Source organism: Colletotrichum scovillei (assembly GCF_011075155.1).
Source record: "Colletotrichum scovillei strain TJNH1 chromosome Unknown Contig00003, whole genome shotgun sequence".
NCBI lineage: Eukaryota > Fungi > Ascomycota > Sordariomycetes > Glomerellales > Glomerellaceae > Colletotrichum > Colletotrichum scovillei.
In genome coordinates, this window is record NW_023336261.1 from 3,597,418 (window position 1) to 3,620,839 (window position 23,422).

A 23,422-nucleotide genomic window follows, 5' to 3' on the forward strand; every position below is an offset into this window, starting at 1 on the left:
CCGCGTCCCTTTCATACTGAATTATCTTGGTCAAGTACGTTTCAAGTCATGCAGACAACTGTTCACAGGGATAACTTGAACGATCTTTTGAAAGTAAAAATTCAACATTGGTATCTTTAAGGTATAATAATGACGTCTCCCATCCTCAAAGCAGTACTTTTCTAGTGTTTTGTACGCTCTATGCAAAGTTCCACCTCCTTTTCAAGTATTCCACAACCATGCTTTGTCTACAAGCCAACTCTCCAACAAAGGAGAGAAGTAACTTGTCCCATCTCTTGGATGTATCCCACCCTTCTAGAACAAGGCACGAGCCACCCGCTTGGGGAGGTTGGCCCAGGTCTTGACTTCCGCGGGCTCGTCGGAGGGGTCGGCGAGGACGACGCCTGACTTGAGGTCGACCTCGCGGAGGGGCACGTAGAGGCGCCAGTCGCGGGAGATGAGCTTCCAGAGGAGGTAGAGGAAGAGAACGATCGGGGCGGCGAGGTAGGCCTGGAAGAAGGCCGTGGCATCGGGCTCTGCGTTGGGAGAGGGCTGTAATAAGGAGAACGTTAGCAATGTCATTCATTGGCATAGGTCCCGGGAAAGAGAGGGAAAACTTACGTAGAGAGCGTTGTAGAAGGTGGCGATGAGGCAGATGACGTTGAGGAACAAGCCGACGGCGCTGCCCCAGACGCCCCAGGGGTTCTTGTAGGGGATCTGGTCGAGGGTGAAGCCCTGGACCTTCCAGGCCATGCGCATGCGGACGTGGGCCAGGCAGATGGAACCCCAGACGAAGAAGTAGGAGAGACCAGAGAGAGCGAGGAGCCAGCCGAAGACGGTGCTGCTGTCGGCGGACTCTCCGATGAAGGCGAGGAGACCAAAGGCGATCTGGATCAGGACGCACCAGATGGGACGGCCCTGCTTGTCGACGTAGGCGAGGAAGCGAGGAGCCATGCCACGCTCGGCCATGGCCTGCATCGTGCGGGTGGAACCGAAAGTGCAGCTGTTGGCGACGGAGATGACGGCAATGGTAATGACGGCGTTAAAGATGGAGGGAAGGACCTTGATGCCGGCATCCTGGATGGCAAGGACGAAGGGGGAAGCCTTGGTGTTGGCGCCGGAGGAACCCAAGAGGCGGGGGTCGTTGGCCGGGACAATGAGACCAAGGATGAAGAGGTTGACAATGTAGAAGAACGCAATACGCCAGAAGACCTGCTTGCTAGCCATGGGGATGGCCTTGCGCGGGTTGTCGGACTCAGCGGCAGCGAGACCGACGAGCTCAGTACCACCGAAGGCGAAAGCAGCAACGACAAAGACACCGGCAAAACCGTTGAAGCCGTTCTGGAACGCACCAGGGTCGTGCCAGTACTTGGCGCCGAGGTAGCCCTTGTCGCCGACGCCACCGCAGTTGATGACGATACCGAGGATGATGAAGCCGATGCAGGCGGCAATCTTGATGAGACTGAGAACGAATTCGACCTCTCCGTATCCGCGGACGCCAAAGATTTGAATGATGCCGAGAACGACGAGGAAGACAGCAACCCAGATGCCCATGTTGAGGTCATCGCGCCAGAACTTGATGGTGATACTGGCGGCAACGAGTTCGAAGGGCAAGACGGTCAACCAAGCGATAGCATAATCCCAGCCCATGGCAAACCCCCTGGTGTACATGTTAGAAAGAGGGGCTTTCGGGTCAGGTAACGAGACGATGTGTGTATACTCACCAGGAAGGGTCGACGAATCGGCAGACGTATGTGTAGAAGGCACCGTTAACGGGGTACAAGACAGCCATCTCAGCAAGGGCCTGGGTGGTAAGCATCAACATGAATCCGACAATCATGTAGCCGATAATCTATCATTTTTTACGTCAGTTTCGAAACTTCCATTGCGTTGTCGATGACTTCTTACCAAGGCGGCAGGGCCACCACTTCGAAGAGCACCACCAGAACCGACAAAAAGACCAGCACCAATGGCACCGCCTGCAGTACAGAGTCAGTAAAATTGCGAGAGCTTGAGAAGAACAAGTGTATAGTGAAGCTTACCGATGGCGATCATCTGCATGTGTCTGTTCTTCAGGTTTCGCTGGAGGGGCTCGCCCTTTGTGACAACTCCAACCTCCTCATCGTGAGATCCCCCGTAGCTGCCATTGCTGTTCACAACAGGATCCTTGGTGTAATGCTTGTCGTCATCGACAACGGTGGGTTGGTGCGACATCTTGACGACTGATACCAAGTGAATCTGGCTCCTCGAGCTCGTTGTTTGGTTTGGAGAGAAACGAGGTAACGAGGAATGCAACCTCTGCAGCGAGAGTTGGCGCCAAGAGGCCCCGGTATATATACACACAGAATAGCAAGACAAGGCAGGCAGGTATTCTTCAGTTTGATGGACAGGTAATCGGGTATCAGCGTTTGATGCCGCGTACTCTGTCTCTCCCCCTGGCCCAGCTTGGGTGCAACAGAAGTGTACCAGTGCCATGGGGTCAGGACTCTGGCCTACCAGTCCCCGGCAACGCCGTCCTCCTAGTCCCGTTCTTTCGCATGGATGGCAAGTCGTATGTGAGGCCTAGACCCTAGACATCTCGGAGGAGGTGGACAGGACAAGCTTTCACCGATGATAAGACAGTTGCCCCCAACGGTACTAGAGCCAAAGCAGATTGGTTTAAGACCCTCGAGATGGGAGCGAGCCTGGGGGTGGTCCCATTGTCACCCGGCACGGCATGCGTATTGCTGAACAAGGGTAAGCCCATTCGTGTTAGCCTGGTTTTCGGGCGAAGCTTACACCAATTGGTAAGTAAGGTCGAGTAGATAGTGGTCGTCGTGATTGGCTCAAGCGAGTTTGATATCTTGGCTTTCTCGGCGATACTCTAGGGTCAATCATTCCCCCGGCGGGCCTCCCCAGCTTCCTGAGACCAGCCATCCCTTGTCCCATACCCCTGCACCTGTGATAAGCTGGGCGTGAGTTGTAGTGGTACAGATAAGGAAGGTAAGCAAAAGGTTGTCATCAAGGTATATGAGAGCTTCAAGCCCAAGGCCTCAGGCCCAAGGGTGGCATGCTTCAGCAAGCTTTGCTTCTGTATGTTTGGCTTTTCGTTCCTGGATCTTTTGTCGTGCCTAGCTGTCATCCTGTTGGCGCTCCTTTGGCGTTCCAAATAGTCAGTGGCATTATTCAATTGACTTCGAGTACAGCGACTGCCGTCGTCGTGGCTTCAAAACGGCAGTGCTATTGGCTTCGGCCTCTAGGCAACAAGTAGTTAGACAGTCCGAGGAAGCGCGAAGAGCATCTCTGTTGGATAGGTAGTGGTAAAGTCCTAAGCACGCGATCTTCGTACGCCAACGGACGAACGACCGAGTAAAAGGTTGCACGGCGCCGCCACTATCTGGCAAATAATTGCCGCATTCCTCTCGTCAGGCTCATTTTGTTCTAGAAGACTGTCCCAGTTAGACCCGGGGGCCAGATGACTGACCAAAAGCCCCGGTTCATTGGATAGCTAGCAGGTGAGGCGTAGCGTCCCCCCGATGCGAACGGGTATGGCGCCATGATCTGACTCGGGACCAACGCAACTAGTAATCGTAATGCTCGTGTCCGTCGCAATCTCAAATAAAAATTGACAGCATACAATATGTGTTATCGCGATGAGATGGGCAACCCTCTCGGTGTGAAGAGGTGGCAAGAAGTGATCCGACAGGTTGGAAATCGAGGTGATCGTCGCCTGAGGTTCTTGGTCCCTTGGGCGCCGAGACAAATCAAGCTTTGGCGGCAACTGAACATGGAGATATCATTGGCCGGCTTGAGGCCAAGCATTTGAGGGCATCTCTTGGAGTCTTGGTAATTAATTAGTCTTAGCTTCTTGACCACCCGCACTTCCTCTCCATCGCCCCGCCCCCATTCTGCTGCAGCACTTTTGCTCGAAATCGCGTCCATACGATCCGGTGAAGCGTGCGGTTTCTAGCCTTGGTGCAGGTGACCGATACTGCATCTGGTAGGACCGTTCTCGCGAAGGATGATGCCTTCTTCCTGAAGAGGAATGTGTCATTTTGTCACCGAATCGTCAATTGCCTCTCGGTTACTCTGCCCGTACTGCGTAGTGTAAATCGAGTGTCCGTGGGGATCTGGGGTAGTCGCCCTCATTTCGCTCTCTGCAGACACCTCCAGGCATCCCCCCGGAAGTCGTGTTCGCGTGGCCCCCCTTCGTCCCAAATTGAAACAAGGGCGATGGAACACTTGATCTTTGCGCAAATTTGGCACCTTTGGTGCGAAAGTGTCTAGGTATGTAGTTATTGTAAAGGTGTGTTGTTTCCCTCGTCAATCACAGTTGGCGGCACCTGAACGCTGTAATCATCGAGCAAAGCGCTCGTATCTTGCTTATCCGTCCTACTTCCTATCATGTCGGATCACGGATCCAGTCAGAGTGTTATCAGCTCTGCCCCCTGTTGTCGCAGTGGCCGGACTCGCCGAGAAGATGGGAATGGTGCGCAACCCCGCGTCAGACGGCAATCTACTACGCGTTCTCTGTGCAGCTATCGGGCGTCCTGGCCCTGAGGCGCCAAGGTCGCCAAGGTCGCCCGAACATGCTTCCCGTGGTGCCATGCAGCTCAGAGCTGTCACATCTTCAGCTCCAGCCCCGACCTGTGATCGTTGTCATGCAGTGGAAGCCATCCCGGGGCCAATCTGGACTTTCTGTAGACCAAAATGATTCTAGCGCTCTTCTAGCTTCCATCAAGCCTGCGGTTGCGTTCCTATTGGTGGTGGTTGGATAATAGTTGCTACCATGTGATCTTGCAGCTCCCATCGAACGATTCGCAGCATGGAGGCTAGAGCTTCCTGCGTATCCGTAGCTACCCGTCGTGAGGGCTGAGATGCATGCGAGGCGAGCTTCAGCTCAGCGTCATCAAGGATGCAAAAGTCACGCCGTCTAGTTTGGGTAGATTCGGGGCCTTGACCTGTCCCTGCTGGTACATGGCTAGCCAGACTGCATCACCATTGACAGCTTCCAAGGCGCGACGTGCTTCAACGTTCTGGCTAAGTGATTCGCTCAACAGATCCAACACTTCGTCGAATATCTCGGCGTCGAGGCGGACATGTGAAGCGATAGCTGTCAACATGCGAATCATGGAATCCCAGATCTGGGCAGATTGAGCGAATTTGCCCAAGCCGCCTGATACCGGGCCTTTCGTTATCTCTGCAGATTGATAGCTTAGCCGATCGCTTCCTGTCATGACGGGAATGACGATTCCCTGACTCGTAGTCCCGGCGGTCTGGCCTGGCCAAGTACTCTCTCGGTGCGTACTTCCCTTGCCTCGAGACTGGATAGCCTCTAGCTTTTTCTTTCGACACCACTTTCCCAGCCCGTCCCACCACTCTGTGTTGATTCTGGAGGCTAGAAAGTCTCCGGCGGTGGCGGACAGCGCACAGAGGGCATCGCAGGCTGAAATGGTCACAAACGCCTCCTCGTCGTAGACTCGGGTGATCACCACCGGCCATACAGCATTGATCAGCGGCAAAAATGAGTCTTCGTCGCCTGAAAGAGCTGGAGATACGGTTGCCAGCAGGTCGAGCAACGACTTTCGCAGCGTAGGGCTGGGTGAAGTAAGGTAGTGTTGTGTCAAGCCGGCGATCTTCTCCAGTAGGGTATACGTTGGTGTCTTGGGTGGTTTCTCCTTTTCAACTTCGTTGTTTGCAGCGTCCTCGTCAGTTCCTTCCTCCCCGCCGTCTTTGGGTTTTTGGTCCTGCGCGCCCCAAGGCTTTTGAGGATGATTGTTGTTAATCGTGTCGGTCACATCGTCGATCGAGGCTTCAGCCTCTCTTTCCCGTCGTCTCTTCAATAAATCGACAATGTCGTCAATTGTGACATGACTGCCGGCAGCCTTCTTGTGACTCTCTGGTCCATTTTGTCGGCCCTCCAGGAGAAGTCTATCAGACTTCACGCCTTGTTCTACAACCTCCTTGAGCACTGCGAACAGACTTTCAACAAATACGGGGTACCCATGGTAGTTGTCTAAGGCTGCGAAAATGGAGGCCACAACGTCGTCGAGGTACGGCAGCAGTCGCGACCCGGTCAGGCGAGTGATCATCACCAACACCTTCGTGGATGCCGGCGATATATCGAACGTGTTGAGCCGCAGCGAAACCGAGTTGATCATATAATCGACGTTCTCGATGATCAGTTCGGAGACGCTCGTGTACCCACACGATACAGCAAGAACGTTCAAGGTCGTGATTGCATGCTCTCTTAGTTGTGAGTTCGCAGAGCCAAGGAAGGCTGTTGTAGGATATAGCACGTCAATGAGTTCTGGTCTGAAGGCTTCGCCTGATCGAGATGCTGCGAAGGCGGTTACTTCAAGTGCTGTGGCCTCTAGCCTCCAGTCGATCTCAGCCAGTTCAGAGTGTGAGTCGAGCAAAACCACGGCGAATGCATACAATTCCTGGAAGATAGATTCGGAATCCTCGCCTCCAGAGCCCAGTGAAGAGAAGTCGAGGAGATCGTCGAGCTCGTTGGAACGAGAAAAGGCAGTCTTGAGGAGTTCAAAGCTCAGCCAGAAAGAGGCTATCTGAGAATCGCCTGACGAGTCCCTGGCGTGATCCAGCATTTCGGCAGCAAGCCTGTTCTGCTGCGAGGCGGGCCCAACGTTGGAAAGCAAGTCAATCATAGCTGACCTTGTTCCAACCTGACTCTCCTCACCCAACAGCACATTTGAATATTTTTTTGGGGTATCTCCTATTCTCACAATATCTTGGTTGTACCATGAGGCGTCCGGCGTTGTTTCATCCAGGATCTTGCTAGGCTTCGCTCCGATTATGAGAGATGTGACACTGTCCCTTAGAGCCGCCGCTATTGACTCGTCCAATAGTGAAGAATCCAACTGAAGGCTACTGACAAGAGCCATGCCCTTCATCAAATTCTGGACGGCGGCCTGTTTCTTGCTTTCGTCGGCAGACTGCATGATCCTGGGCAAGCTGGTGATCCAATTGTAACAAGTGACCTTCACGGTCTCGCCAAGTTCAGGATATATGATGGCCAAGTCTTGCAGACTTGTACCGGTCAAAGATGTCGTTGGATGTGTTGGTGAGATGACCATGGCTGTCTCCACCAGTACGGAGGAGCAATTTTCCAGTGAGGTGTGACATTCGTCGAGAAGTCCAAGACAGAATGCCAGCAGCGCCTCGCGTACGTCTGTATTATCGCTTGTTCGGAGTTTCAAGACTGTTGCCAAAGCCAGCTTGATCTGTGATTTTGTCGCGTTGAGCCATGATGGGCTCAGTACACCCCTTTGTTCGGTCTCCGGTGAAGTATCTGAGTTCAGTCTTGCGGTGATGCTCCGGGTCCTGACATCACCAAGAACTTTTACTAGCACCAGTCCCAACGACTGTATGGAACCGACCAAGACGCGCGTCTTCTCTCCCTGGGGCTTGGAAAGCAGTTTTGTCAGGCTAGAGACTAGGCCAGGAATGAACGACGCAAGTGCGGCATGATCCTTGATGCTCGTGTAGAAGCAGTTCAGGATACGCAGAGCTTCGAGCTGAATAGCTGACGTTCTTCCATCCGCTACACATCCCAGAATTACCGTGATGGTATGGCCCAGAGTTGGTACTAATTTCTCCTCGGTCAGAGCTGTTGCTGCTGTGCTGGATGTTCCAGCCACAGTAATCAACGCGGTCAATGCTCCAAGTGATTCAAGCTCGGTTTCCTCGGGCACGTCGTGTTCTCTCTCTCGGCCAGGTACTCCTCCAACGATGAAAGTAAGAAGTATCAGGAGCTGCTGCAAGATCTGGGGCGAGATGTTGGACTTCCAACCGTGAATAATGATCACGGTAAGGCACTTGATGGCGAGCTCGATTAGGCGCTTGGGGTACTGATCGTGACTGCGGAAGATATGAGAGAGTGGGAAAAAGACGTAGTCTGCAAGCTTTGAATCCAGAACGGTGGCGTCTCTATTAACTTGGTCGTTGAGAATGTGGTACAACTCGTCAGTCAACTCAGAGAGTCGTTTGAAGGAAGACGCATCTCCTTGTTGTCGGATTGCTAGCTGACTGATTGAGACACAGCATGGTTTGAGCTGATTGAATCGGTCAGCATATGATCTATACGTGTCAAGGTATACAAACCTGCTGAAAGAACTCATTCCGGGCTGGGTTTGCATTGGCGGGAGCCGTCGCCATTACGAGGCAGAGGGCAGGGGTTTCACGCCAGCCTCCGGGGGCGCGTAACTTAACGGTGGAGATGTATCTGATCTAGAAAAGCCTATGATCGCGGCTTTCGAGGATATGACTGGCGTGATATTAAGGGGAAAGTGGTGAGGATTCGCGTGTTTACTGGTAGTTGAAGATGGAAGCTCTGTCGTTCATTTTCGCAACCCAACTTTGACTGAGGAAACGCCTGCCTGAGATGACCATCCTGAGAAAGATTGGCGGTACGGAGCACATACCTTCCTAAAGTAGGCCCAATCGGGTGGCTTCCTTTCAACGTCCCTTGGTGATGAGCCCCACTGACGGCCGGTTGTTCAGGGCCTTTCGTGATTTTTGGCTCGCTAAAAGGGAAGCTGGCAGCCCCGCAGCAGCACATCAGAGCAGCCCCCACCAGAGCGCTTCCCCTCTACTAGGTTACGTCAATTTCATTAATTCTTGTGAGGAAGCAACTACATCGCAAGACCCTCTGAATCTCTGATCAGCAGTCACGAGAGGACCTTTCCGCTAGAAACTACGACCGAAGCTTGACGAACAGCCTTTCTTTGTCCGCAAGGGCCTCAGTAGCTCGCCATGGCCCCGGCTCCTTTCTCTTGCACGGTGCATCCTTTTGATTCCCGAACCTCTCACTCTAGCGCTTATGAAATCGGCCCAACTGGAGCATCAAACGCCCTTCTCTTCATAGGAGGTCTCGCAGATGGACCTCATACTGTTGGCTACACCAAGGCCATAGCCAAGCATCTTGAGACAGCGGCACAAGACTGGTCTGTGTTTGAGATTCGGATGAGGAGCTCCTTTTCTGGCTACGGCTTTTCGAGCTTAAAGAACGATGTTGAGGATATCTCGGCTCTAGTGAGGTATCTCCGAGGCATCGGAAAGAAAAAAATTGTCCTTATGGGCCACTCAACTGGATGCCAGGTATGCCGCTATAGTAGCCTTGAACATTTACAGGACCCGTCTAACCTAGGTAGGACTGTATGGAGTATACCAAGCACAAGGAGGACCCTGTCGATGGCTTCATCATGCAAGGTCCTGCATCTGACCGGGAGTCTATTGAGGACTTTGTCAAACCTGACTGGTTGAAGAAGAGCCTAGAGCACGCAGAGGAGCTGATTTCCGCTGGAAAAGAGGCCGAAGCGATGCCCAAAGATCTAGTGCCAAGCTTTTTCTCGACACCCATGACGGCCTACCGTTGGCACTCTCTGGCGGCTAAGGGGTACGTAGCTATGATACTCGATCTCCGGGATGAGGTGAATGGAATACTGATATTCATCACAGGGGCGACGATGATTACTTCTCCTCCGACCTCAAAGATTCGTTCGTCTCCGAGGTCTGGAATCGTTTCCAGCAGCCCGTCATGGTGCTGCACTCTGCAGAGGATGAGTTCGTGCCAGCCAAAATCGACAAGCAAGCTTTGATAGACCTGTGGAAGAAGACAAACTTCAATGTCCACGAGCTGTCTGGCTTGATCCCCGGAGCGAGCCACACTGTGAAGAACCCGGAATCCCAGCAGTGGCTTGCAGAACGTGTGGCTCAGTTCATCTAGCAAGTATGAAGTCAGACTCGGGACGGACCGCATGAACCCCAGCATGCCTTACCTTAGTTGAGGGGGGATATTTGTCTTCACTGATAGTCAAATACACCTAATAAGCAACATTCCCGAGATGGGATCGAACGTGTTACACGAGGTGACTAAAGCAATACCGGTCTCAGCTCGGTCAGAAGCTTCCAAAGTGCATTATGTGAGCAAGCCCGAGTTCCATTGACAGCACCCCACTTCCCCGGAATAGGGAGCGAGGTCGGCGATACCCCTCCGAGACCCACTTCATCGGGGTCACTGCGCCCGTGACGATGCTCAATGCAGGTCGCCGACCCCAAGTGGGTGGATTATGCTATCACGGACACCGCGAATACTTAATCCCAGGTGAGCTCGTAGCTAGACCAGCCCTTATCACATTGGCCAACCTCCGAAAAGACTATCTCAAAACACCATCTTGACTTCAAGCTTCGTTCGGATCAACCCGTACACAACTTACTGTCGACTCTTTGACCTTGATACCCGCACCGACATCTCCCTTTCACCAACACCTTTACTTTCATCCAAAATGTGCTTCGGAGTCACCTGCTCGACTTGCTGTAAGACGACCACCCCAGTCTCGTGACATACCTCGTAGAATCATGGAAACTAAAAGTATCCAATAGCAAAGGCAACCTGGCGCGGCTGCGGCCAACACATCCCGTCGGCGCTGAGCAGCGTCCCCGAGGACCAGTGGTGCACCTGCACGCCCAAGGTCACCGTCAACGGCAAGGAGTATCCCCCGGCAGGCACTGTGTCGATTCCCGGTATGTCTTGGTTGACCGGCTTGTTCGGGGGCAATTCGAATGACAAGTCGAAGCAGGGCACTAAGGGAGAACTGTGAGAGATAGGGTGGTAACCTGCACTTTTTTGAGTCTTGATCGAGGGTTAGTTGGTGGGCGGGTTTGAACCGGGTGTATTAGTACGAGGTGATAATTGGCGAGGCGTTGAGGGTGGTGCATCTCACGAGATGATGTTGAGCGGCGGCGGTGATGGCGTAGAAAAACATGAGTTGAAATCAAATATCTGATACCGTATCAAGTCCCTCCTTCACGAGAATATGAAGTCTTTCCCGACGCATCCTTATCGAGCCTTTCATCACCGTCTGTCGAAGTATGGAGGGGTAATCGGTGTTGACGTCCTGCCCCTCACGTCTCATTTGGGGTCCCTCAGTGGGTTATGCTTGCCAGACCGCCCCGTTCTCGGGCCAAAGCACCCTATCGGCGCCGGCGCTTGACTGCCTAGGTGGTTATTTACGAATCGAAACCCTCTGATTGACCAACGCTATTGGGGCCCGGAACGGAGCTGATAAGAGGAACCCGCGTCGCTCATGATTCGAGATACCTACCTCACGTCCCGAATCTTTAACTCATTTTGTCACTTTTCAGAGCAACTGCATACGTATCATGGTGTAGTAGTGAAAGGCCTGCGACATGTTACTCCTTTCTCCCGTCTTCTTGGTAGCAGCATTTTCTGTCCTCGCTTTAGCGTATCTCATTCGCTGCGTCCTTGACCCGTTGTGGAAAGTTCCCGGCCCGAGGATATCCGCCTTCACTTCCCTCCTTCTGAAATGGCATGAACTACAAGCAACCAGGACGAAGCACATCCATGCGCTCCACCAGCAATATGGCCCAGTCGTCCGAATCGCACCAAACGAGGTCTCGTTTACATCGTACGAAGCCGTCAAGGAGATTTACTGCTCTGGAGGCAGCGGTTATGACAAGACGGAGTTTTATGACTTGTTTAAAGTCTATGGACGAAGGTATGAAAGGGTACTCGGATTTGAATATGGACAGCAGGAAGCTTACAGTGCTAGGACTATGTTCACAACGTTGAATAAGGAAGATGTAAGGCCCCCCGAATGAGACTTCAGTCTAGGGTAGAATAACAACTTACGACATATGTTCTAGCATGCGAAGCGCAAGAGAATCATTGCGGACCGCTACGCAAACAGCAACGTCCTGCGGCCTGTACCTCTCGGCGGAATCCAGGAGAGGTCGCAAAAGTTTATCAACTTGTGCGAGAAGTCCGTCGGCAAGAGCCACGACATATTCGTACGTAGACCTCGCTCCAACTCTCTGGACGATTGCCTGACTGCGTTTGCAGATGAGTCTTCACTCATACGCCTGTGATTGCGTCACACACCACCTGTTCCATCCGTACGGCAGTAACTGCCTGGAGAACGAGGCGGACGAGGAAATGATGCACCAGGTTGCTGCTGATGACAGCCTTCAAAGTGAGTACACAGCTCAACATGCCTGGTGAGGGTGCCCCAGGTAGACTGACGATAACACAGACCGCCTTGTTCAGCACTATAGTCCCGCGCTGCACAAGCTCCTCTCTCGGTTCCTGTACTTCTTCGCAAAGCCCCGCGAGACGCCCCTCGCCGACACCTTTGTCATCGAGTCCAGCAAAAAGCCAGACCCGGCGGCCTTCACGCTCCTGAGCCGGCTCCACGACAAGGCCGGCCAGGGACTGGACCAGCTCGACATGGCGGGCGAGTGCCTCGACCACATGGCGGCAGGCATCGACACGACGGGCGACGGGCTGTGCTTCCTCATGTGGGAGCTCTCGCAGCCGCGGTCCCTACGTTTCCAGGAGACGCTCCGCCGCGAGCTGAGAGAGAACCCGGGAGTCGCGTTCGACAAGTTGCCGTTCCTCGACGCCATTGTGCAGGAAGGGTTGCGGTGCTTCCCAGCTATCCCGATGTCCCTGCCGCGTTATGTTCCCCGTGGCGGGCGGGTGATTGACGGGTATGCCATCCCAGAGAAGACTACAGTCAGCTGCCAGGCGTATTCTATTCACCGCATCAACGAGGAAGTGTTCCCGGAGCCAGACTTGTTCAACCCTGATCGGTGGATGGAGCCAACGGGTGACGCTGAGAGGAAGCGGCTCATGTTTGCGTTTGCCAACGGAGGCCGGGGATGTGTTGGCAAGCAGTGAGTAACCCCCATAATCCATCCATGGTGAGATACCGTCTGTTAACAAGGCACCACCAAGTCTGGCGCTCGCCGAGATGAAGACTCTGTTGACGGATATTTACACCCGTTACACGACGCTTCCTGAGACGTCAATGACGGAGGAGTCAATGGCCATGTCGGACCAGCTCATCTCCTCGCGACCCCTAGGACAAAACTGTTTGCTGCAGTTTGTTCCCGTTGGCGAGAAGCGGGAATGATGGGGTGTTCGATAGGAGGAACGGGGAGATTCCAAAGGTTGCATAGTGTGTGTTGCATTTGGCGCGAAGTGTATGGATGTCATTGTTGGCATATCGCGTCTGGGCGTTTCTGTGAGTGTTTGATCATTCCGGTACTGGAGCACGGGTAGGTAGCGTTTGTGGCATCTGGGGTCTGGGGCAGGAATGCTGAATCAGTAAAAAACAACGTGCCTCGATAAACGAGACAGCTTGGCAAATGTGGTTGGATAGGCATGGTCCCTAGAGACCTGGAGGGCCAATACCAAGTCACATCGTGCCAAAAAAGATTTCGTGGTGATTCATGAATGTACATCGTTGTGCGGCGTCCATGTGTGGCCTTGCTTGGGAGTTCACTGGGACCACACACGTTTTACTGCGTACGTGGACAAGCCAGGCTTTCCGCTGTCAACTGCCCTGCTTTTTGAATACATCCATTCGTAGCTTGCTTGGCCAAGGCAATCTGCAAGTCGAGTGATGACTTGCATGGCAATGACTGGCTCGGCTTTGTGAGCCGGTGTTAGGCGAGGCGAGCGAGCAAAAGCAATGGCGAACAGTAGGCTGCATGCTGCAGAGACTGGATCCACCTGATGGCGAAACGGGAATTCCTGATCCCCATGTTTGGTGTGCCCACTCCGCTAGGTACCTATTCTCTTTTGTCGCTTATTTTTAGTTTTACGTTGTCCGTCCCTCTGCTGCGTGCTGCCCAGCCTGCCCCGGATCCTTTGGAAAGCTTCCTTGACCTTTCCCGCACAATTGCGGTGCGAAGTGCGCTTTCTCGAAAAGCGGGAAATACCGTTGATTGGTCCGTGCCCGGCGCGGAGCTGTCGCGGGTTTCCCCCTTTCAAATGCCAATGGAGCCAGGAAACGGCGCCAGGCTTCCAGGCTTTCCCACCCCTTTGCTGTCTCAAGTAGGTATTGCCTGATGAAGGCAGGAGGTGTTGAAATAATCATGAGAGAAACAAACGGGTGTGAAACACACTTGAGGATGGAAAGAGCACAGAGAGAGGGAGAGAAGGCAAGATAATTAGGGTCGATATCGTGTCTCGATGCCTTGTAATATCCAAATGTCTAAGGTACTTTACTACGTAGGTGCCATGATGTGGGACGACACAAAGCATAGCAACAAGGAAAATTGAGGCCAAAGTTCAAAGAAAGGGCAGGAAACATGCAAGGCAGCAAGTGGAACTGGCTTCCCAGCTGCGTGTTGCATCCTGGACACTGGACTGGTCCGGTGGCGCCGCGGGGGCAGGTGAACGAGCGAACGACGACTTCAAACTCGGATTTAAGGCTCGCTGGTTGTTCTGAGGTCCATGTCTGACAGAACGGCTCCAGGGGGTTCTTTGAGTGGTGGCGCAACTCTGACAGGCACAAGGCAAGGGCCAGCCAACGTGCCATGCTGCCAGCCCGCCAGACTTCCCGCCGCCCCCAGCGCTCAAACCTTGAGTGTTCTTTGGGGGGGGCGCCTTACCTTAGTGAATGAGGTGCTGAGGAGGCAATGAACTCGTAGGCAAGTGCTCTAAGGGAGGTCCACTTTATTATTCCTAGGGATTTTTATTTTTATTTCTAGGCAGTTCTTTCTGGTACTTTTCATGTGTTTCCGAACTTCCTGTCCTGCCGCCGCCACCACTACTCCGTACTACCACCACCACCACCACCCTCCGACTCCACCTCAGCCTTTTCCAAAACTCTGCGCTCACTGCCCAGTCATCTCCGTTTTCTCCTCTTCCCACCACCCACAAGAAAAAAAACGCACAAAACCCTCCGCTCGGAGATCCATTCGAGCACATCTCGCAATTATCTTAAACCCACCTTTTCGCAATCGCAGTTCACCGCCCTGCTTAGGCATCTCTGCATCTTCGCGTCCTCCGCGGTAAAATCTTCCAAGCGTACAAAACCTCTTCCTTCCTCCACCCCTCTCTCTTGAGAACGTCGCCACTTTCCACACCACCACCCAACACCCCGCCATAAACAACCACAGTATCGTCAACAATCGCCAGTAGCATCCTCTCTCGCCGTGTTCCCGACCACCGAGTCTTCTTCCGCGAGAGTTGAACATACAACACCACCCTCACGCGGTACAAGCCACATAGCAGTTTATGTATCAGCACGACAATACCACCGTCTTCAGACACTTCGTCCCCAAGCTGCAATCATTTCGCATAGCGAAACCTTGTAGCCCCAACATCAGTTCCGTTGGCTGAAATCTCCGAACCCAGAGGAGTTCATGAATTCTCGACAGCAAAGACGATCTAGTCTCGCTTTACCCTATGTTCATCAAAAGAACCCTTGAGCATTGAGTCCGCCTTCTTGCTCCCCTACCAGCTTCCTCGCCAATCAGTCGATCCTATACTATCACGACCTCCGGCTTCTTCATGCTACCCGCCCGTCCAAACGACAGCACTACCAGCTTCGCATCCCGAGCCTTTTAACCCCAGATCCAATCAATCCTCCTAAACCAAAAATACTCTTCCAAGACTCCTCTTCAGTCCACCTACTACCAATACCGCAATCATGGCTTCCCTCATCAACGTTCGTCGCGACGTCAAGGACGCTTTCTATCGCTACAAGATGGAAAAGATCGTCACCAAGATCGAGGGCAAGGGCAACGGTATCAAGACCGTTGTCGTCAACTTGAGCAGCGTCGCTCAGTCTCTCGCCCGTCCCGGTGCCTATGTCATCAAGTACTTCGGCTTCGAGCTCGGTGCCCAGACCAACGTTGACCCCGCCGACGACCGCTGGATTATCAACGGTTCCCACAACGCCGCTAAGCTGCAAGACCACCTCGATGGCTTCATCAACCGTTTCGTTCTCTGCAAGAAGTGCAAGAACCCCGAGACCGACGTCAACATCAAGGACGGTCGCATCCTCCTCGACTGCAAGGCCTGCGGTCAGCGTTCCGAGGTCGACCTTCGTCTGAAGCTTAGCGGTTACATTCTGAAGAACCAGCCGAAGAAGGGCAAGAAGGACAAGGCCGAGCGCAAGGCTGCCCGCCGCGCGAAGGCCAACGGTACCAAGGAGAACGGACAGGGAAGCGGAAGCGGCGGAGAAGGATCCGACAACGGCTCCAACGACGCCGACGACCAGGATGTTGGTAGTGATGACGAGTTGGAGAAGATGAAGAAGGAGGCTCCCGAGATTGACCAGTTTGAGACCCAGGAGCACGAGTGGGCCGTCGACATGAGCGAGGAGGCCGTCAAGGCCCGTCAGGCTCAGCTCCCCGGCGAGTTCAAGCAGAAGCTCAACATGGGCGACGACGAAGACGAGGATGGCGAGGCCTCCGGCAGCACCGTCTACGACGAGTTTGGCACCTGGATCCAGGATGAGGCCACTGCTAAGGGCAGTGTCGACAAGGTCGACTCGATTGACATCTTTGTCAAGGCCAAGGAGCTTGGTATCGAGACCAAGCACCGTTCCGTCTTGGTTCTGGTTCAGACCATCTTCGACGAGAACATTCTCGCCCAGATTCCCAAGCGCGCCGGCATGATGAAGCAGGTATGTTCACATTGTTCGGACCAACGAAGTATGGCCCCTTTACTAATTGTGTCCACTAGTTTGTTACCTCTGAGCGCCACGAGAAGGCCCTCCTCGGTGGTACCGAGCGCCTCATCGGCCAGCTCGCCAAGGAGCACTCCGACATCTTTGACAAGGTTGTCAAGATCCTCCAGTTGTACTACAACCACGATCTCCTCAGCGAGGAGGTCGCCGTCAAGTGGGGTACCAAGGCCAGCAAGAAGTACACCGACCTGGCCAACTCCAAGAAGGTCCGCAAGGCCGCCGAGCCCTTCATCAAGTGGCTTGAGGAGGCCTCGGAGGAGGAGTCGAGCGAGGAGGAAGAGTAAATGCGTATCTGACGGACAAGTTGGGAGACGTTATTGGCATTTCGGTGTCAATGACTTTTCGTGCCCAACATTGACTTTGATTCGCACATCTTTTCTGGGCAGCATCGCCAGAACAGTCCGCTCGTTTTCTTTCCCCTCGATTCCCATCTCCATTCGGCGACTGAGCGTTTCCCTTAACCTGGAACATCTCTTGTCGGTGGACGGGATGTCGGTACTTAGGTAGCACACATCTTGTAGACTGCAGCCATTGGCGAATTATCCACTCTCACTCTTTGACCGGCGCCTTTGTTTCAATGTTTCTTGATCTATCTATGTCAAATTCCGGTGCCAAGCTGTTTACCCTTCAGCTAATGTAGAACTCAGGTGGAAAGCTGCAACGTCCCGCGCGCCTCCCGTGCGGGTAAAACAGTCTAGGCTCGTAAAACTCAATGTCTCTTCAACCCGCGACCCCAGCCCCCTCCCAAGTCATTGCCAAATAATGCATTCGCCAAAGTCCACAACCTCCTTGTTGGGGAAAACGCCCCAAAAGATGCAGATCACCGAGATCTCTCGGTTCCAAAAGAATCTACCAGCTGCTGTCAAATACCTCCCGCCAGCCGATTTCCCTTTCGCTTCTCTTGCTGCGATATGATTCAAGAGCTCACCCTGAGCTCGGCTTCGCCATAACCACCTCTACCATTGGTCTGCCGCACCGCCTGTCGATTGCGCCAAAGTCGGATCTCCCCAAGGAGGGACGTTGGTATCCCAGGCGCCTGGCATACTCTTGCTGCTGCTCGAAGTCTTACTCATCTCGGTCGCCGTCGGGCCATAGTTGACTTCGCCGCTCGTGGTTTCGGGGCCCCATCCGGCGCCGCCGCCAGCCGAAACCCATTGATCAGTCTTTTCCCTCTTGCTTCCCGAGCTCTTCTTCGACGAGTGGGAATTGTGGGGGCTATTGTTGGTCGTTGGGCCAGCGTTGTTGTATGTAGTCCAGGCCGAGTTGCTGGCAGTCGCCCACGCATCGCCCTTGGACGCATTCCTTGAGCTCTTCTCATTTCCGTTGCTCTTGTTGGACGAGTTACCGACGGGACTGTTGGTCGAAGGCCCAGCGTTGTTGTCCCAGCCAGCATTGGTTGAGGGCGGCGGTGGTGAAGTCTTCTTCGACTTGCTAGACTTGTTCGAGTTGTTTGACACTTTGCGTTCCGATCCTGAGTAGCCAACATTGTTTCCCTGGCCATCCCAGTCCGTAGCAGCCTTGGCTTGACCGCTAGTACCTCGATTGCTTCCATTGCCATTTTGGCTTTGATTTGACTTCTTCGAGTTGGAATGGTTCGATCCAGTTCCCCAGTTGTTGCTGTAGCCGCCTCCAGACTTAGCCCAGGCATCGGCTGACTGGTCATTGGAGGTTCCCCATCCATTCTTATTCGTATTGTCTGCATTGTCCCAAGTGGCACCATTCGTCGCCGTCCAGCCGTCGCCACCAGAAGTTGTCTGGGCGTCGTTGCCCTGAGTGTTGCCGGATGTTCCCCAAGCATCATTGGCCTGGGCAGTGTTCGTGGTGTTCCACCCACTGTTGCTTCCACTGCCTCCAGTCGCTCCCCAAGGATCATTGTTCGCATCCCCTATTTTCGTCCAGCCCGAGTTGCTTCCCTTGTTGCTTCCCTGGCTCTTTGTGGGAGTGTTGCCCCAAGCAAGATCAGGATGCTGGCCACTACCCAGAGGCTGCCAGTCTGTGCTCTTCTTCGATCCCCAGGAATTTTTGCTTCCATTGTGTGATTCATTCTTGTTCGGAGTGGACTTCTTGCTGAGGTCGCTAGCAAATGCAGCCCATGGTGTATTTGGATTCACCGTCAAATTGATGTTGATAGGAGAAGCAGGAGCCACGTTATTGGGACTCGCTACCTTTGCCAGAGGTGAAGCAGCCTTGGTTTGTTGAGGACCAACGTTGGTATCCCATCCTTGTTCCTTATTCTTGGCACCTGTCGTCGATGCTGCGTCTGCTGGAATGGCCCCCGACATAACATGCTTCGGAGATCCCTTTGGAGAGAGAACTTTGGGAGACAAGGGGCCCCACCACGGCGGCATCTGCATTCCCGTCTGCATCGGATCGACTGCTGGCATGACTGGCGGTCCTCCAGGCATACAAGTGACGGGCATAGAGCCCCAGGGAGACTGGCCCTTGAAGTGGTTGTCTCCGGGGTTTGAGGGATTGGCGAAGCCGTAAAAATAGGGGTTCTGCAGGGGATGGGGGACGCCCATCGGCAAAGGAGCATTGTTTGGGTCGCGAGCAGGATAGAGTAAGCCGTAAGGATTACCGTAGGCTGGTCCATGATAGACTCGGACAACGCCGTGCTGAGGGTCGTGGAAAGCGTTGGGTCGAGGATCTTCGACGCCCTCAATGGTATGCTCAACTTGGATGACCTCCGCGCGAATGGGCATAATGAGATTGGGTCGGCGTAGGTGAGGAGATAACGCCGCCTCGGGCATTACTTTCTGAGGCTTTTCGACCTTCTTGGTCTCGTTCGTCTTCGCTCCTCCATTCCTGCTTCGGACTTTCTTGACTGTAGGACCGACGTTGTTGGGCTCAGTATCGGCTGAAGTGACGCTGTCCTTGATCTTAGATGACTTTTTGACACTATTCTTCGTCTTTTCTTGTGTCTTCTTCTTGGGAGATGCCGGCATCTCCTCCTCAGTCTCGTCTGTCTCACTTTCGGACGATGGATCCACTACCTTCTTCTTGGCGGCCTTAGCACCTCTCTTCTTCTTCGACTTAGCTTCCGATTCAGATTCGGATGTAACATCTGTCTTCTCCGATTTCTTCTTGTCTGCTTGCTCCGTGGTTAATTTTGTCTTCTCCTGATGGAATTCCGATAATCGTGCCCGCAGTGGAAGTTGGTATCACCTTTGGACTCGGCTTCTGCACCTACAGCCTTCAGCGCTGGCTTCGGCGAGGCCTTCTCAAAACGGACCTTCTTGGAGCCGGATCCCGGAGAGTCCTTGCTGCGATTGGCGCGCGGGTATGTGATCTTGACAGTATCCTCCTCGGATTCGTCGTCCGTGGAAATCTCGACGCAGATCCGCTGTCTGCTGCTGGACTTCTTGCGTCTGCGCCTCTCAATAGAGTTGCAGTATTCCTCGACACTGACGCCAAGAGCCCACTCGCAGATGGTAGAGCTGCGGGCGTTACGCGTCATGGTGGAGGTTGACTACCGAGATGCTCTCAGTGAGGGGTTCTGTACTGTGGATGCAGCTCGATCGTCGACGAATATTGCGGAATCTGCCTTTGACCAAGGTAGTTTTAAGAGAACTTTCAGGAAGGGAAAGCACAGAATTGGGGTGATATCTCTACGTTGGCGGGTTCATTGGATGCAAAAGGAGGTGGACCCTACGAAGGTAGGTAAAGCCAGGTCAGAGTGACTACCTCGCCTGGGAAGGAACTGCCCGACTTCTGTACCTGCCCAAAGTAAATTACCCAACTTAGGTAGCCAGTGCTACTGGACTCTGAAAACAAATCACATGTCAATCATTCAATAAGAGTAGCAAAAAAAAGTAGGCAAAAAGGAAGGGTTCAATTCTCTTTGGACATCATGATCTCAAATTCAGAGAAGTAATTCCCTGTGACGCTCAATCATACCTTATAGGCCTCTTGACAGCTGCATTAGCCCGCTCAGACGCATCGCTTTAAGTTCTCACGCATGCAAAATAATCAGGCAAACGTAACGTCTCGACATCACTTTTATGGGGTTCGCAATCTACCTAGGTTCGGAATGAGGCATCCAGCCACTTTCGAGCCATCGTTAAATGACCCTAGGAAGAGACATGTTGATTTACATCCAAGCCACGTATCGAAAGCTGCCTCCAATCCCGACCTTAACCGCAACTTTGGCGGCCTGGGCGAGAGTATTCTCTGGCCTGTCGACATAGGAAACCGTTGACTTTATCCTCCTCTCCCTTTCATCCCATTCAACCCAGTCTGGTATCCGTATTATCCTTGGGCAGATGACGTGAACAACTCCTTAAAGCAGAGATATTGCCTGCTCTAATGAGCGTTCTAATATCTTGTCAGTTGTTGTAGCTTTGCCATAGATTGCATGCCTTACCTGACGGCCCGAGGACCAATGACGGATTAGAGGGGTCTGAAGGGCAAGTTGCCGGAAAGTTCAACTCATCTGCTACGATCAGACATGGGGGCCTTCTCATTCCTTTTCGCATACTCACAAGGACATCTTCTCCGTTTCATCATCCACCCCAAGGTCATCCAAATCATCTCGCTGCCGGTTGACGCTGCTTGAAACGTTAGCAATTCATCTTGTTTCCTTCTAATTGAGGTGAAATACCTATGATGAAGGAACACTTCAGTTGGGCAAACGGACGGCGTAGAAGTAGCCCTCGTTGGTGACATACCAACGGCAATCGCCAAGGTTGTCAATAGTGAAACGATTGCGCTGGGTCCAGTTACCGTCAACCTCTCGAACGGGATAGTAGCGGGATGGGTCATCGTCCGCAGGCTTGAAGTCCTGGGGCTCGAAGAGGCCATTGGAATAGGCAAACTGGGCCTGTTCCATGGCGACCTCTCCAGCGGTCTTGCCATATCCAGTGACGTCCGGAGGAAGATTGGTATTACCTGGGAAGACGGGCATTCCACCTCCACCCATGTTGGGAGGCATATTCATACCCATGTGGGCACCCTGGAACATGGGAGGGCCACTGAAACCGGCGGGAGGAGCCTGAAGCATGATCGGAGGGTGCATACTCATGCCCGCGTGCATAGCAGGCTGCTGGGCCATGATGATGGGAGGCTGAGGGGGAGCCTGGCCAATGTAGGTGACGTTGTTGGTGGGAGGCTGCTACAATCTCAAGTCAGCAAACCATTTCTCGAAACCTTGTGTGAGCTTAGTGAGATGAAAATGGGACGGCCAGGTGAAGCAAAGAAATCCAGATGCCCGATGAATCACATAAGCCGCTCGGCTCAGGACGCAATCGTGGCGTGTGTGTGCTGGGGACTTGCATAATAATGAACAACAACAAGAGGTGCGCCAAGCAGAACTGGAGTAGGCTTCGGGGCAACAAAAGAAGCCACTGGCAGAACCTGAGCATGAGGGAGACCGACGTGATAGACCGGAGGCATTCCGTTGTCGAAGCGAGGCACGTAAACGTGCTGCATGGGGCCGTAGGTGGTGTCGGGAACCGGCGGCTGGAAGTGAAGGCCACCAGCAGGCGGAGCGACATTCTGGTAGTCGGCCATGTTGATGTAGGGAGGCGCGGTAAGTCCGTACGGGTTGTGTTTACCGAAAGGCGCGAACGAGTTGGTCTCGGCGATGTAGGCGGGGTGCAGGGTGGAGGGTATGAAAGGGTTGAGGTGCGGGTGAGCAGCCTGACCGAAGGATGTGGGAGGAAACTGATGGCCAAGATTGACTGAGGCAGAGGGATTGGTTGAGGTGTGGACGAAAACGCCGCTGTCTTCTCCTGCGTCGCTTTCGTGGGTGTTGAAGGCAGGAGCAGTCGAGGTGTCGGTTCCCTGGGTAACGGGGAAGGAGGCACCTGGATTGCTGCGGTCCTCCGTGAAGCGCACCTGCCGCGGGCCGGTGATGTTGGCAGCCGACATGCTCTTGGGAGACTTCATGGCGGATTTGCTGAACTCGATTATAGGTATATTGAACTCGACGCCGAATCCTTGTTTCTAGAGTATCGCGGTCGTTTTTGTTTCGATTGGTGTATCAAACTCGAACATCCAGGGGTAGAGACCAAATGCCAGGAGACCAGACCTCTTTGTCGATGGAGGGCTTTGATGAGCTGGGGCTGCTCACCTCATCACAGTCTTGGGTGAATTGGTAGAAAATCAAGTAGATCAAAGAGATGTGAAGGAGAAGAGGTCTGAAGAGCGGTACAAGGCGAGAACTCGGTCAGATCTCTTCACCCAGCCGCATGAAGATCCACTGCGGCTTGAGATATCACTGCGGCTTGAAGCTTTTGGTATACCAATAACCCGCTCCAGTGATGTCTTGGCCGGCTCTTTGTCTCTGAGGCCGAAAGGCAAGAAAAGGGGGTAGGTCATTGCAAGATCCTCGCGGGCTTACTAGGCAAACGGAGGGAAACAACGGCAATTGTTGGGATTCCAAGAAAGGGGACAGAAAGCAAAAGGTATTCAAGAGACAATTTACTTACAACATCTACAGCGTATCTCTGGCCATCCCAGCCAAGGCGATAGACAATTGGCGGATCCTCGTTGTCGTAGTGTGCCTTCGAGAAAGGCCAAAATCCGCACATTTTGACGGTACCTGGAAGACGAGCAGTTGGGAAGATTCGAATAGTTTGCAATAATGTTGCTTGAGGATTCGAGTCCGAGGACGGTGGTGGTAGGAGTGAAAGACGAAGTCAGTCGGGAGTGGGGTCCGAAGCAACAATTGATTGCGGCAGGTCCGCTCTAGAGACCGTTTCTAGGTCCTTGATCTCCGATGATGCTTGAGATGGTAATTCCTGATGATGAATCTGGCCGTTTGCATGCCTTGATACTGAAAGAAGACCGCATTGTCTTTGCAATTGATACCGGGTACATAGGAGATGCAATGCGGCAACGCAGTTCATTATTTATCCACGCGAGCCTCATGGCAATATAAGAAAGACCGAAACGCAGGTGTCAAACTGGCCAAGGCATACGAACATCCAACTCTG

The 23,422-nt window shown here is 53.3% G+C and overlaps 8 protein-coding genes across 8 annotated transcripts; 4 read left to right on the forward strand and 4 right to left on the reverse strand.

Moving 5' to 3' along the window:
- Nucleotides 1-85: 85 nt before the first annotated feature.
- On the reverse strand, nucleotides 86-2,573 carry HER10_EVM0003220 (amino acid permease). Its single transcript, XM_035472904.1, has 5 exons — nucleotides 2,022-2,573; nucleotides 1,888-1,958; nucleotides 1,704-1,831; nucleotides 601-1,639; nucleotides 86-531 (listed from the first exon to the last, which is right to left on the reverse strand). The coding sequence occupies exons 1-5, from the start codon at nucleotides 2,452-2,454 to the stop codon at nucleotides 295-297; spliced, it is 1,908 nt and encodes a 635-aa protein (XP_035335822.1). The 5' UTR covers nucleotides 2,455-2,573; the 3' UTR covers nucleotides 86-294.
- Nucleotides 2,574-4,554: 1,981 nt separating this feature from the next.
- HER10_EVM0012990 (HEAT repeat protein) lies at nucleotides 4,555-8,354 on the reverse strand. Its single transcript, XM_035482364.1, has 2 exons — nucleotides 8,083-8,354; nucleotides 4,555-8,033 (listed from the first exon to the last, which is right to left on the reverse strand). Exons 1-2 carry the CDS (start codon nucleotides 8,134-8,136, stop codon nucleotides 4,854-4,856), a joined length of 3,234 nt encoding a protein of 1,077 aa, XP_035336715.1. The 5' UTR covers nucleotides 8,137-8,354; the 3' UTR covers nucleotides 4,555-4,853.
- Nucleotides 8,355-8,558: 204 nt separating this feature from the next.
- HER10_EVM0006581 (uncharacterized protein) lies at nucleotides 8,559-9,752 on the forward strand. The gene is made up of 3 exons (XM_035476163.1): nucleotides 8,559-9,078; nucleotides 9,132-9,376; nucleotides 9,439-9,752. The coding sequence occupies exons 1-3, from the start codon at nucleotides 8,734-8,736 to the stop codon at nucleotides 9,704-9,706; spliced, it is 858 nt and encodes a 285-aa protein (XP_035336135.1). The 5' UTR covers nucleotides 8,559-8,733; the 3' UTR covers nucleotides 9,707-9,752.
- A 358-nt stretch (nucleotides 9,753-10,110) lies between these two features.
- HER10_EVM0011653 (uncharacterized protein) lies at nucleotides 10,111-10,847 on the forward strand. Its single transcript, XM_035483153.1, has 2 exons — nucleotides 10,111-10,296; nucleotides 10,363-10,847. The coding sequence occupies exons 1-2, from the start codon at nucleotides 10,266-10,268 to the stop codon at nucleotides 10,578-10,580; spliced, it is 249 nt and encodes an 82-aa protein (XP_035336600.1). The 5' UTR covers nucleotides 10,111-10,265; the 3' UTR covers nucleotides 10,581-10,847.
- A 257-nt stretch (nucleotides 10,848-11,104) lies between these two features.
- On the forward strand, nucleotides 11,105-13,363 carry HER10_EVM0000806 (cytochrome P450). Its single transcript, XM_035470574.1, has 6 exons — nucleotides 11,105-11,498; nucleotides 11,553-11,583; nucleotides 11,647-11,790; nucleotides 11,843-11,972; nucleotides 12,033-12,675; nucleotides 12,737-13,363. The coding sequence occupies exons 1-6, from the start codon at nucleotides 11,170-11,172 to the stop codon at nucleotides 12,912-12,914; spliced, it is 1,455 nt and encodes a 484-aa protein (XP_035335593.1). The 5' UTR covers nucleotides 11,105-11,169; the 3' UTR covers nucleotides 12,915-13,363.
- Nucleotides 13,364-14,551: 1,188 nt separating this feature from the next.
- HER10_EVM0006808 (domain found in IF2B/IF5) lies at nucleotides 14,552-17,096 on the forward strand. Its single transcript, XM_035476383.1, has 2 exons — nucleotides 14,552-16,424; nucleotides 16,484-17,096. Exons 1-2 carry the CDS (start codon nucleotides 15,444-15,446, stop codon nucleotides 16,769-16,771), a joined length of 1,269 nt encoding a protein of 422 aa, XP_035336161.1. The 5' UTR covers nucleotides 14,552-15,443; the 3' UTR covers nucleotides 16,772-17,096.
- A 341-nt stretch (nucleotides 17,097-17,437) lies between these two features.
- On the reverse strand, nucleotides 17,438-19,944 carry HER10_EVM0000441 (uncharacterized protein; the record flags this gene model as incomplete). Its single annotated transcript, XM_035470224.1, has 2 exons — nucleotides 17,438-19,578; nucleotides 19,653-19,944. The coding sequence occupies 2 exons, from the start codon at nucleotides 19,942-19,944 to the stop codon at nucleotides 17,444-17,446; spliced, it is 2,427 nt and encodes an 808-aa protein (XP_035335563.1). The 3' UTR covers nucleotides 17,438-17,443.
- A 1,161-nt stretch (nucleotides 19,945-21,105) lies between these two features.
- On the reverse strand, nucleotides 21,106-22,373 carry HER10_EVM0009186 (uncharacterized protein; the record flags this gene model as incomplete). Its single annotated transcript, XM_035478684.1, has 2 exons — nucleotides 21,106-21,597; nucleotides 21,861-22,373. 2 exons carry the CDS (start codon nucleotides 22,371-22,373, stop codon nucleotides 21,106-21,108), a joined length of 1,005 nt encoding a protein of 334 aa, XP_035336360.1.
- Between the last annotated feature and the right edge of the window lie 1,049 nt (nucleotides 22,374-23,422).

Excerpts from the sequence above, each read along its gene's own strand:
- HER10_EVM0000806 (XM_035470574.1), top strand. The coding sequence starts at position 11,170 with ATGTTACTCCTTTCTCCCGTCTTCTTGGTAGCAGCATTTTCTGTCCTC. Across the intron at positions 11,584-11,646 it reads CAACGTTGAATAAGGAAGAT|CATGCGAAGCGCAAGAGAAT; the intron begins GTAAGGCCCCCC and ends CATATGTTCTAG. Across the intron at positions 11,791-11,842 it reads GCAAGAGCCACGACATATTC|ATGAGTCTTCACTCATACGC; the intron begins GTACGTAGACCT and ends CTGCGTTTGCAG.
- HER10_EVM0012990 (XM_035482364.1), bottom strand. The coding sequence starts at position 8,136 with ATGGCGACGGCTCCCGCCAATGCAAACCCAGCCCGGAATGAGTTCTTT. Across the intron at positions 8,034-8,082 it reads GGAATGAGTTCTTTCAGCAG|CTCAAACCATGCTGTGTCTC; the intron begins GTTTGTATACCT and ends CGATTCAATCAG.
- HER10_EVM0003220 (XM_035472904.1), bottom strand. The coding sequence starts at position 2,454 with ATGGCACTGGTACACTTCTGTTGCACCCAAGCTGGGCCAGGGGGAGAG. Across the intron at positions 1,832-1,887 it reads GTGGTGGCCCTGCCGCCTTG|ATTATCGGCTACATGATTGT; the intron begins GTAAGAAGTCAT and ends AAAAAATGATAG. Across the intron at positions 532-600 it reads CCTTCTACAACGCTCTCTAC|CCCTCTCCCAACGCAGAGCC; the intron begins GTAAGTTTTCCC and ends TCCTTATTACAG.
- HER10_EVM0011653 (XM_035483153.1), top strand. The coding sequence starts at position 10,266 with ATGTGCTTCGGAGTCACCTGCTCGACTTGCT. Across the intron at positions 10,297-10,362 it reads AGTCACCTGCTCGACTTGCT|CAAAGGCAACCTGGCGCGGC; the intron begins GTAAGACGACCA and ends AGTATCCAATAG.
- HER10_EVM0006808 (XM_035476383.1), top strand. The coding sequence starts at position 15,444 with ATGGCTTCCCTCATCAACGTTCGTCGCGACGTCAAGGACGCTTTCTAT. Across the intron at positions 16,425-16,483 it reads GCGCCGGCATGATGAAGCAG|TTTGTTACCTCTGAGCGCCA; the intron begins GTATGTTCACAT and ends TGTGTCCACTAG.
- HER10_EVM0006581 (XM_035476163.1), top strand. The coding sequence starts at position 8,734 with ATGGCCCCGGCTCCTTTCTCTTGCACGGTGCATCCTTTTGATTCCCGA. Across the intron at positions 9,079-9,131 it reads GCCACTCAACTGGATGCCAG|GACTGTATGGAGTATACCAA; the intron begins GTATGCCGCTAT and ends TAACCTAGGTAG. Across the intron at positions 9,377-9,438 it reads CACTCTCTGGCGGCTAAGGG|GGGCGACGATGATTACTTCT; the intron begins GTACGTAGCTAT and ends TATTCATCACAG.